The sequence below is a fragment of the Alligator sinensis genome, unplaced genomic scaffold (assembly GCF_000455745.1).
Source record: "Alligator sinensis unplaced genomic scaffold, ASM45574v1 scaffold453_1, whole genome shotgun sequence".
Taxonomy (NCBI): Eukaryota; Metazoa; Chordata; order Crocodylia; family Alligatoridae; genus Alligator; species Alligator sinensis.
The window spans coordinates 145,596-158,003 of record NW_005842485.1 but is presented as its reverse complement, the minus strand read 5'-3'; the positions used below and the strand labels follow the sequence as shown (position 1 = coordinate 158,003).

The 12,408-nt window shown below is 55.2% G+C and overlaps 1 protein-coding gene across 1 annotated transcript in view; it reads left to right on the top strand.

The window, feature by feature from the left end:
• Positions 1–9,929, top strand: part of TET3 (tet methylcytosine dioxygenase 3) — a 114,551-nt gene extending 104,622 nt beyond the window's left edge. The window contains exons 9-12 of the mRNA XM_014523415.2: positions 3–65; positions 1,522–1,659; positions 5,025–5,361; positions 8,084–9,929. Coding sequence (XP_014378901.2) covers positions 3–65; positions 1,522–1,659; positions 5,025–5,361; positions 8,084–9,897 — 2,352 coding nt within the window. The 3' untranslated portion in view covers positions 9,898–9,929. The remainder of the gene's footprint in view (positions 1–2; positions 66–1,521; positions 1,660–5,024; positions 5,362–8,083) is intronic.
• Positions 9,930–12,408: the final 2,479 nt, after the last annotated feature.

Here is a 12,408-nt window from a genome sequence, read left to right as displayed (position 1 = left end):
AGGACCTGGCCACGGAAGTTGCCCCGCTTTACCGGAGGCTGGCGCCACAGGCCTACCAGAATCAGGTACCCAAGAGAACCGCTTTTCTCCTCTGCTCTGCTGTCAGCCCTGCTCGCTCAGCAGGCTCTGACTTCTTATATGTTTGCAGCAAGAGATTCAGTCCCAGTCCTAGCTGGCAGCACTAATATTGTTTTGGCAAGAGACACGAGGCCCCCAGAAGATGGTTTGAAGCAGGGAGAAGTGATAATGAACTTGGGGATAATGTTGTTTGAAGCCCTGCTGAGAGCAGGAATTGGGGGTGGGGGGCATAGGGCTGAGGGCCCATCTTCCATGCCTCATTGGAGGCAGTCAGTCAGGCTAATGTAGCCCTCAGGCAGTTTTGTGCCCCCAAATGATTCTCTAGCATGCTGGCAAGCTGGGTGTCAGCCCCAAGAGGAGGTGGCCTGGGGGCATTTCATGGGGAGTGCAGGCTCCATCTGTACCACCCTTTTCTTGCTATGCTTGGGTGTCTGACGTGGCTATGGGGCTGGGCTCATTCTTGAGCTGACTCCCACCTGGAACTCCCCTTTCTTCCCCAGCATGGCCAGGAGGCAGGCAAGTGTCCCCCACCCTTGGCCCTGTAGGCTTCCCCCCCTCCCACAACCTCTACCAGATACCACAGCCTAATCAGTCCTAAGCCTTCGAAACTGGGGAAGCCAGCGGAAGTGTGGAACAAGAGTCCAGTCCTGCCAGGGGCTGAGTGCCTAGAGTCAAGAGCCAGTTGTGACCGAGGCTGGTCTTTGTAACCACAGCCAGAGCGCAGGATACTCAGAGCCAGATGGAAACCAGGCCAGGATTTGACTGCCAGGATACTGCAGCAGCACAGTCACTGTTCTCTGGGTGCGTTTTGACCTTGTCTCTTTGTAATCCTAGAGAAATCCAGCCTCTGTTTGGTCCGTGTCTTCCCAGATGGCTATGGGCCTGGGAGGCGCTGACTCAGGAGACCATGTAGCAAAACAGACCCAGGCTTAAGTTCTGATTCTTCTTTGTATTTGTGCTCTTTTACACCTTTCTGGCTTGAGAGCATGCATAAGTTAACAGCTGCTAGGAGACTCTAGAAGAGCAGTGGCTACGTTCAAGGCTGGGCCCACAAAGAGCCTGATATTCTTCTTAGAGGCCTAAGTGATGCCCTGTCCCACCCCGTCTAAGAGCCTGGAAAGCAGTTATCAGGTCCTCCTCCTCCCAGCTTCTTGTGACTTGGTTTTGAGGCTCAGGTGATGGAGTGATAGGCAAACGAGGTGGCGTTTATATGGCTGCAGATACTTGAGCAGGGGTGAATAGGAGCCCATGTAGGCCTCTGAGTGCATTTTGGGGTCTGCTAGATGGGGCAGGTAACCCTCCGGGAGCCCTATCAGGTATCTGGGGTGTCTGAAGTGCTGTCCTAGCCCTTTTGGGTAGGAGGCTTGCTGAGTAACTGGTACGCTGGTTACAGACAGGGCCCTGTAAGCACCCGTGTCATGGCAGCTGTGTCCATCCCTTCAGGTCACCAACGAGGATATAGCAATAGACTGTCGGCTTGGCCTGAAAGAAGGACGGCCCTTCTCTGGGGTAACGGCATGCATGGACTTCTGTGCTCACGCTCACAAAGATCAGCATAACCTCTACAACGGATGCACCGTGGTAAGGGACAACTTTGGTCTTGTCCTGTAGAAGGGAATGGGGAAGAAAGGGGGCAACACTGGTCTCTCTTAAGACTACCTCTGCCCTGCAGGTAAGGGGCAGCTTCATCAAAAGTATATAGCATGAATGGCTCCAATGGAAGCCCCTTCTGTGTCTGCCATGCAGTAATGTCTAATGGGGCTCTTACTGAAGGCTGCAGGGAGGCAGCATAAAATACCGAACACCCCCCACCCCAGACCGGGATCCGGTGTTCGGTTTCCAGTTCTGCTCTTGGTATCATTTGGGACCTTCACAGAAATCGCAGAGAAGTGGGGCTGGAAGGGTCCTCCAGAGGTCATCTTATCCAAGCCGCTTTCTGAGGCAAGATCAGTCCTGTCCAGCCCATCCCAGACACATCCATAATATCACCTCTTAGTACAATGACTGTCAACCCTGACAGCACAGGGAAAGCAGGGGGCCCACAGCAGCCAATGTTCTGCTTTTGTTAAAGGTTGTTAATAGATGCACAGCTAAAGGGCCATGGCCTCTCCTATGGAGGAAGGAAACCCCCCCCACAATCCGTACCTGTCTGACTATGGGCTTCTCTCCCTGCCTCAATTTCCCTATGTTGGGTAGGGACGCCAGTCTCCTGCAAAGCACTCAGAGACTTGTAGAAAGGAGCTGAGTAGGTTTTAGGGCTGGTTGCTGTTCAGAGAGCATGTGTAAGCTGCAGTAGGGTGTGTGTGTGTGGCTGAGACCCCCATCCAGTAGGAAGTGGACGGAGACCCCTCAAACCTCTGTCACCAGCACCTATGTGACATCCGTAATCTGTACTGACCTAGGCTGGGCAGGCAACTGACAGGCAGGAGGCCAAGTTGGATCATAAGGCAGACTGAGGCACCGACTGTGGCTTTGACTTGCCTTTAAAGAGGCCATGGGCCAGATCTGCCAGTGGTGAAAATTGGCCAAGATCCATTCATAGATTCATAGATTGCAGAGTTGGATCATCGTGTCTGACCCCCTGCCCCTGGCAGGAAAGAGGACCGAGGTCAGACGACCCCAGGCAGGTGACTATCAAGCCTCCTCTTGAAGACCTCCAAGTTAGGTGATAGTACTACCTCTCTCTGAAGCTCATTCCAGATTCTGGCCACCCTTACTGTAAAAAATGTCTTCCTAATGTCTAACTTAAATCTACTCTCCACTAGTTTGCAGCCATTATTCCTAGTTACTCCCTGGGGCGCTCTGGTAAATAGTGCATCACCAATTCCCTGTTGTCCTCCCTTGATATACTTATAGGCGGCTGCATGGTCTCCCCTCAGCCGTTTCTTGTGAAGGCTGAAGAGATCCAGATCTCTCAACCTCCCCCCGTAGGTTTCTTTCATGGAGGCCACTAATCATGAAGCAGGGCTGTTCAGACTCCAGCCTGCAGGCCAGATTCTGCCCAAGGAGTCATGTCATCCAGCCTGCAGGGCTTCCCATGCATCTGGAGATTCAGCACTGGGTGAGCAGCGGCAGGATTAACTGCTGCCCCTCTGACTTCAAAAGTACAGACCCGTGGCCTGGATATGTAATCATGTGTGCTAGATCAGGCTAGATCAACCATATGTGCTTGATTTTGTGGTGAGATCCAGGCACACAGGGTTGGGTTGGCATAGGGGGTCTCACCTGGAGACCAACCCCATGCACCTGCCCCCTGGGGATCTAGCCTGCTGGCCAAGCATGCAGGGGGCCAGAAGCTTGGTCATCTCTGCATTAAAGCCAGCAGAGCTCTGCTGATGCAGGGAGTGGAAGATGTGTTAGTCTGGATAGGCCCTGCTTAAATACTCTTCCCCTTACCATCTGCTCTGTGTCCCTGTGAGATACTGGCTACTGGGTTAGACCCCTTCTGTCCCATGGAGAGGAGCAAATTTAGCAGCCATCTTCTAGAAGCGAGGATAAGGAAAGCCCATGCTTATTCCAGATGTTCCCTTTCTGAGGAAGAAATGACCATGGTCTTTCCAGGGTTCTGCGACAGCTGAGGTAGCTGAGAGGCGGCCTGCTGGGTTTCCTCATCCCAGCCTCTCTCTGTGCTGTCCAGTATCCGGTAGGAGACAGAGCATCTGTTGTAAGATTGAACCAGCTGGAGGTGGGGAAGTGGTGGAGAGAATTCCTCTGGCCAGGAGGTACGGTGCAGTACAGGCCGTAGGCAGCCCTGAAAGTATCATGATGCCCTTTTATAAATCCCTGGTGCGTCCACACCTTGACTGCTGTGCCCAGTCCTGGTCCCCGCACCTCCAAAAGGAGGTAGAAGAACTAGAGAAGGGCAGCAAGGATAATGAGTGACATGGAGGGGCTTCCAGATGAGGAGAGACTAAAGAGGCCAGGCCCGTTCAGTTTAAAAGAGAGACACTTGAAGGGGGGGCATGGGGAGGGTTTATTCAATCCTAAATGGTGAAGAGAAAGTCACTAGGGACTGTCTCTCCCAGTATGAGAACTAGAGGTCACAAAATGAAACTAGCAGGTAATAAGTTTAAAACGAACACAAGGCAGTTCCATGGAAGCTGTCCGTTTAGCCAGATTCACAAGGGACCAGACACATTCTTGGAGGAAAGGGGCATGGGTAGCTATGGAGGATGGGAGTGAGGGGCACAGCCTAGGAATCAGAAATTCCTAGACCTGAAGTGCTGGAGGCTGCAAGTGAGAGCAGAACAAGGGGAAAACCCCTGATCAGACCCAGCTCACTCTCCCTTTCAGCTTCTGCTCTCTGCCACTGTGTGCTTCAGGAGACTGGGCTAGATGGACCTAAGGTCTGAGCAGTGCTTATGTCCTGACTTATGTCAGGCTTATGTTTATGTCCTGGCTTTCCTGGGACTCAATGTCAATGTCAATTATGTCAATGCTTATGTCCTGGCTTTCCTGGGAGTCACCTCTGACTTGCTGCTGGCTCCTGTTCACTCAGAGTCAGTGAGCCGGGTGGGGCCAAGGCGCCGATTCCACTACTGCAGGGGCAGGCCCAGACACTTGAGACAGGTGTGGGACCAGTGCATCTCTTCCCTCCTCTTCCATGAGCCCTCGCAGCCCATCTCTGGGGCCACATTGGTGCCATGTGGTCAAGGGTAGCCTTGTTCCATCCTGGAGCTGGCTGTGTTCCAGCAGTGGGGTTGAGCCATGCCTGGATCTAGACCATCTAGAGGCCTTGAGCTGCCTGGATGGAAGCAGCTGGTGAGGGAAATGAGGGTCTGGATGGCCTGCCTAGCTTTTCCCATGTGCCTGTGTGCCAGTGATTTCACGCGGAGCGTGCAGCCAGCGATGCTTGTAGGGTGTCCTTGTTCCCACTCTTCCTAGGGCTTACCAGCTGATGGATGACTCTTGCCTCTCGCCCTCCCTACCTCTTCCCCCGGCCGCAGGTGTGCACCCTAACAAAGGAAGACAATCGCATCGTTGGGAAGATCCCTGAGGATGAGCAGCTGCACGTGCTTCCGCTGTACAAGATGTCCACCACAGATGAGTTTGGCAGTGAGGAGAACCAGATCGCCAAGGTGGGCAGTGGCGCCATTCAGGTTCTCACTTCCTTCCCCCGCGAGGTGCGCAAGCTGCCTGAGCCCGCCAAGTCTTGCCGGCAACGGCAACTGGAAGCCAAGAAAGCGGCAGCAGAGAAGAAGAAGCTGCAGAAGGAGAAGCTGATCACGCCTGAGAAGATCAAGCAGGAAGTGCTTGAGCTCCCAGTGCTCCAGCAGAACACAGGTAAGGCAGCTGGTGGCAGGGCTGGCTGTGAGCCTGGCTGTGCGCCCCCCACCCACAATGTCATAATGTGGGTCAGTCGGCTCCCCCGGCTCTGCCTGTCAGGGGCATGGACAGTGAGCTGTCGCATTGGTGTCTCTCAGAGCGCGGTGCCTTGGCAGCATGTGACATAGGAGGCAAAAAGAAGGTGCTGGGTAACGTGGAGCCTCTGCAAGACATGCTAGGAAATCTGGTCGTCACACCAGATGACAAAGCTAACCTATTTAACAATTTCTTTGCCTCCATTTTCCTGAGCAGGGACTGGATCAGCCCATCTGCCAGGACCCCTTCAGGTCCCAGGGGAGGCACACCCAGGCCTAGGGTTGGTGAGGACCTAGTCAGGGAACTGCTGGAGGGACTGGACGTATTTAAATCACCTGGTCCTGATGATCTCCACCCCAGAGTGCTGAGAGAATTAGCAGAAGTCATTGCAGGACCCCTGGCACGGCTTTACAAGCACTCGTGGTGCTCTGGGGTGGTGCCAGATGACTGGAAAAGGGCCAGTGTGGTTCCCATTTTCAAAAAAGGGAGGAAGGAGGACCCAGGAAACTATAGGCCAGTCAGTCTTACTTCGGTCCTGGGTAAGCTTTTTGAGAGAATTATCCTGGCGCATGTCCACGAGGGGCCAGCAGGGGACGTTATGCTTAGGGGCAACCAACATGGGTTCATTAGTGGCAGGTCCTGTCAGACCAACCTGGTGGCCTTCTATGACCAGGTCACAAAATCCTTAGACGCAGGGGTAGCAGTGGACGTAGTCTTTCTGGACTTTAGGAAGGCCTTCGAGACGGTCTCTCACCCCATTCTCATTAAAAAACTAGGGGACTGTGGCGTCGACACCTACACAGTCAAATGGGTCGCTAACTGGCTGGAGGGCCGCACCCAGAGGGTGGTGGTGGATGGGTCATTTTCGACCTGGAGGGATGTGGGCAGTGGGGTCCCCCAGGGCTCGGTCCTCGGGGCCCATACTGTTCAACATCTTCATCAGCGACTTGGACGAGGGGGTAAAAAGCACCCTGTTCAAATTTGCTGATGACGCTAAGATGTGGGGAGAAGTGGGCATGCTAGTAGGGAGGAATAGGCTGCAATCGGACCTAGACAGGTTACAGGGGTGGGCGGATGAGAACAGGATGGGTTTCAACACTCACAAGTGGAAGGTGCTGCACCTGGGGAGGAAGAACCAGCAGCAGACCTACAGGCTGGGGAACTCCCTTCTCGTCAGTTCAGAGGCAGAAAAGGATCTTGCAGTCATTATTGATGCCAAAATGAACATGGGCTGGCAGTGTGGGGACGCGGTCAGGAAGGCCAACTGTTCCTTGTCATGCATCCACAGATGCATCATGAGCAGGTCCAAGGAGGATTGTCCTCCCCCTCTATGCGACACTGGTCAGGCCGCAGCTGGAGTACTGCGTCCAGTTCTGGGCACCGCACTTCAGGAGGGATGTGGACAACATGGAGCGGGTTCAGAGGAGGGCCACTCGCATAATCAGGGGCAGCAGGGTAGGCCCTACGAGGAGAGGCTAAGGGACCTGAACCTGTTCAGCCTCCACAAGAGAAGGCTGACGGGGGGACCTAGTGGCCATTTACAAACTGGCCAGGGGGGACCAGCAGGCATTGGGGGAGTCCCTGTTCCCCCGAGCACTACCAGGAGTGACAAGAAATAACGGTCACAAGCTGGCAGAGGGTAGATTCAGACTAGACATCAGGAGGCGCTACTTCACTGTCAGGACGGCTAGGATCTGGAACCAACTTCCAAGCGAAGTGGTGCTGGCTCCTACCCTGGGGGTCTTTAAGAGGAGGTTAGATGAACACCTTGCTGGGGTCGTTTGACCGCAGTACTTTTTCCTGTCATGGCAGGGGGTCGGACTTGACGATCTGCTTAAGTCTCTTCCGACCCTACCAACTATGAAACTATCAACTATGTTTGCTCCTCAGCCAGGCTCCTGGGTCCCGTGTGGCACGTGTCAGAAGTATTCTCAGTGGCAGGCAGATTCTGCCAGGCCCTTGAGCCTTTTCTTCCCTTCTCCCCTTCTCTTTCATGCGGTTCTTCTGTCACCCTCAGACCCGCTGCCCTTCCAGTAGCATTGAGCAGGCCCAGCACTGTTTGGGAAGGTGGGGGGTGGCTGTGCAAGCTGCTATCTCAGAAGCAGCTCATCCTGTGATCATCTGTGGGTGTATCGAGGTGGCTGATGTAAAGACCACCTGTCCTCCCCTTGCCCGCCCCACCACACATCTGCTCAGCTGTTGTGATGCTGTGTCATGTCCTTAGCCCATGTCTGTCAGCTCATTCACAGCTGTATTGATCCCTGAGACTCTGGCTAACACCAGGCATTGGGTTTAATCCAGTTGACTTGTGTTAAAACAAGTGCAAGACAGCCCTTTACCCACGTGTCCTGACTGGCAAGTAACTCAAATTCACCATGATTGTCCCCATGCAAAGCGGTAATTCAGGTACTTCACAGGTAGGTGATGTGGGATGCCAGGGTTGGCTGCCATAATTATGGAAATCTTAGAGAAGTGGGTTTGGAAGGAACCTCCAGAAGTTATTTAGTGCAAGCCCCTGCCTGAGGCAGGATCAGCCCTCTCCAAACCATCCCATACAATCTGGAATCTAACCTCCTTGTCAACCCTGTTGAACCCTGTCAGGCCCCAGCCACTCACCCCCTTGCTCTTTGTCCTGTGCCCACAGGTCTAGCGCTGAAGAGCAGTCTCCCCCAGCAGCCGATCAAACCTTCCCTGCAAGTGGATCCACAGCCACATTACAACACCTTCAAGTACAACGGCAACGCGGTGGTGGAGAGCTACTCGGTGCTGGGGAGCTGCCGGCCCTCAGACCCGTACAGCATGAACAGTGTTTACTCCTACCATTCCTACTATGCACAGCCAAATCTGCCTTCCATGAACGGGTTCCATTCCAAGTTCACACTCCCCTCCTTCAGGTACTACGGCTTCTCCAGCAGCCCCATGTTCCCCTCGCAGTTCCTTGGCTACGGTGCTGCCGAGCAGGCCAGCACCTGGGTGGGCGGCAGCTACGACAAGAAACCCGATGTCCAGGTGCTGCCGGAGAACCTGAGCCACACGTACCGGAGTGCAGACTTCCCCGAGCCCATGCCTCACGTTGTGCGCAGCAAGAGCCACCACCAGCGGACGTACGAGCGAGCCAACCGCTACACCTCCCAGAAGGCGGTGACAGCGCCCCACCGGACCCACCCAGTGGCAGAGGAAGCCCCACCGTTTGCCCCCAGTGCCACCTGCTTCAGCAGCCGGGCGATCAAGCAAGAACCTGTGGACTCCCTCTCCCATCTGGAGTCTGTGCAGAGCCCTGGGCTGAGCTTGTCAGGGGTCCCCCTGTCATCACAGAACGGCGTGCCGGACCGGCAGTGGAGCCCCTACCCAGCCCATAGGAACGGGTCTCCTTCTGACAGGACTAGTAACTCGGAGGGCTTGTGGAGCATGTATTCACCTGGTGATGGCCCCTCCTTACCTGGCGTGGGCACGCACGACAAGCTGAGCTCGCCCTTCGGCCCTCACGCCAATGCGGCCAGGCCACCCGCCGCGCCCATCCCTGAGAAGCCATGGAATTTGTTCCCGAGTGACGGCCCTGCCACTCAGCACGGTCCTGGCCCGGCGGGGAAAGCATGGAGTCCTTGCAAAGCCAACGAGAGCAGTCTGGGCTTGGGGGCTGCGGCTCTGCCGGAGAAGCCCTGGGCCCTCGGGCAACTAGGCTTCAGTGCTGCCCTCAAAGGCGGTGCCGGGTTTCCAGATGAGGCATGGCCCGGGGCCAAAGGGGAGGAGCGGCGGACACCTACACCCAGTGTGGGGCTGCATGAGAAGCTGTGGGAGCCCTTTGGCTCGCCAGCCCATGGGGCCCTGGGCTCCTGCCTGGAGAAGCCGCTGGAGGCCCTGAAGGCTGAGGGCGGCACGCATGTGACTGGCCTGGGTGCCCAGGAGAAGCCATGGGACCCCTTCAGTCTGGACGATAGTATGGAGGAGCTGCAGGAGAAGAGCGCGGAGGAGGAGGAGGAGGAGGAGTGGTCGGACAGCGAACACAACTTCCTGGACGAGAACATCGGGGGTGTGGCAGTGGCACCGGCCCACGGCTCCATCCTGATTGAGTGCGCACGGCGGGAGCTGCACGCAACCACACCGCTAAAGAAGCCCAACCGGTGCCACCCAACACGCATCTCCCTTGTGTTCTACCAACACAAGAACCTGAACCAGCCCAACCATGGCCTGGCCCTGTGGGAAGCCAAGATGAAGCAACTGGCGGAGCGGGCGCGGGCAAGGCAGGAGGAGGCAGCCCGCCTTGGTCTGCAGCAGGAAGCCAAGCCCTTCGGGAAGAAGCGTAAGTGGGGGGGCTCCCCGGCCATGGAGCCCCAACACAAGGAGAAGAAAGACTACATCCCCACTCGGCAGGCGGTGGCCATCCCGACAAACTCTGCTATCACTGTGTCCTCCTATGCCTATACGAAGGTAACTGGACCATACAGTCGCTGGATATGAAAGGAGTACAGCTCACATGGCCATCATACCTCAACGTCAGCGGCGCCAGAAGACGGCGCTGCTTTGTGGTGCTTTCCCCTTGTGCATGTGAGAGGGGGGAACAAACAGAAATCAGCTCAAGTGCAACCCTTTCGACAAGCTGCACTTCGAGAGGAGCTAACAAGAAAAAAAAAGAGAGAGCAAGCAAGAGATGTTGCTGTTCACCTTTTTCAGTAACCTACTATTTATATCTGCGTTTTTTTAATCTATCCTTGTACATCGCAAGAATGGAAAGAGAAGTTTATAGTGTCCTTTCGCAAAGGAGAGGTTTTTAATTCCATTTAAGATAATGTATTTATTGGATTTTTTTTAAGACAACAGTGAAGCCGCTCGTCAGAAATAAAGCAAACGCAAAAATGACCCAGAAAATCATGAACCAGCTTAAAGAAACAACAACAGAAAAACAAAACAAGCCCCGTGTACAGCTCGCTCACGGTAAGGCTGGCGGGAATCTCAGCTTGGAGGCCACCCAGAAAAGCGTGTCACAGCGTCCAGCGGGAATCCCACCGCCGAGTTCTCTTTCTTGTGGATGCTGAGACCCTTTGGGGCAGAGGCAAGGCTGAGAGGCGCACGGAGACCCCTTCCTGGCCCGGTAACGGCTTCCCCCTTGGACGCAAATGCTGGGGCTTCACATGCGCCATGCCTAACAGAGGCGCGTTCCAGTCGTGGCTCACATGGAGCTCCTGCATACGGGGATAGGGCCGGATTCTTGTGCCAGGGAACAGCCAGCTCATGGGTATGATTCGCCCTTGCACCAGCCCAGAAGCGTGACCCTCCGCTGGGGGGCGAATTTCACCCCAGGGTGGGGAGGAGAGGACAATCAGGCCTAGGGCCATCGCAGCGATGTAAGTGAAATCAGAAGAAGACCCGGCCTCAGCTCACGAGAGATTCTTTTACTTGAATACATTCTAACCCAGGTTGAAAGCAAGACCAAATGATCCAGGCCAGGTCGTCTTCACGCCGAGGGGTCGACTGGCGTTTTGGGGACCTGCCGCTGGCTCACAAGCGCTGGAGAGGACCATGGGGTTCTCATGCCTATGATGTCGGGAGCCTGTTGCCAGGTGACTTTGGGAACCAACCCCCCCATGGTCGGCGGCAGCCAGCGAGGGCCGAGATAAGGAGGGGGCTCCTGTCTCGTGAAGAACCCAGGAGAGACTGTGAATCGCGTGCGTTGCTCTGTGCCTGGCGCTGTCGCTGCATCTGGTGCTTTTGGTCTCTCGGGGACATACTGGGAGGAGGGAACAGCACACAGCCGCCTTCAGCCTGCGGCCTTCCATGGTGCATACGGCCGCCTCCCGAGGGCAGCCCCGCGGCGCGTCGACGCCTTCCCATGCAGCGACCGGCATCAGCGGTGCTTCTCGGCGCAGCGGTCCTTTTTTTCTGGTGCCATTTTTTTAATCGCGATCGTCATGACGACGACGGCAACATGCGTGGTGCTTTTCTAACAACCTGAACCGTGACTCTGGCTTCCTTCAGCTCCCTCCAGCAGGTGGAACTGTCGGGGGGCGGGGAGGGGAACGGCTTTGAATTCGAAACTGGCTATTGAGTGAGGCTGGGTGGAGAGGTCATTCCCTCTGGCTAGAGCCGAGTTGGCTCAGAGAGGCTGGGATTCCTGTGGTGAGAGCGGGAATCCCATGGAAGTGGCCCCCAGAGACGCAGGGTGAAAATCATCCCGTGCAGGGACTGCCCAGTGGCCGGGCATTTCTGGCCTCCCAGATCCCAGGTCCTTAGAGGTGCCGAGGGGGCCTGCTCCAATGGGAAGCGATGGGGCTTGGGCAGGTTGGGACCTCTACGGCATGAATCCGCCCTGTGATTTCATGGGAGCTTCCGGGATGCATGCCAGCGGAGGCCCCCAGTGTGGTCTCTGCATGCGGGTGGATTTCATTCTGCAGGGAAGTGGAGCCTGGAGAGAAATGATGACCGCCCCTCTCCCAGAAGTCGCTGGCAGCACTGACCTCGGCGGGAGCGGAACGGAGCCCCGTCGCTGCCGTTCCCTCGGGCCCAGATCACGGAAGCAGATGCCCGGTTCTTCACATGCGTGGTCCCGAGATCCCTGCAGCTGTTCCTGGGTGGTGGGAGGGCCAGTGGGTCAGAAGAGATGCGCAACTGGACAACAAGACTCAGTCATAATCCTGCACTCTCAGGTGCCTTTTGGAGAGACAGAGAGAGAGGAAGAGAAAGAGCGAGAGAGAGAGAGAGAGAGAGAGAGAGAGCTGAACATGTAACCGTGCATAACATTTTGTTTACTGTAAACCTTGTTTCTCGCGCACTGGCACAGAATAACAGGATCTCTGTAAAACATCCTGAACGTTCACGTGGTCTGATTTTAAACTGTAAATAGTGAAAGAATTTTTTAAAAGCACTTTCACCTAGATTTAAAAAAAAAAAAAGGAAAAAAAAACCCCAACAACTTGAAAGCAGTATGTTTTAAACAGATTATTGTGGGAGAACTGTAAATAGTGGCAAAATATT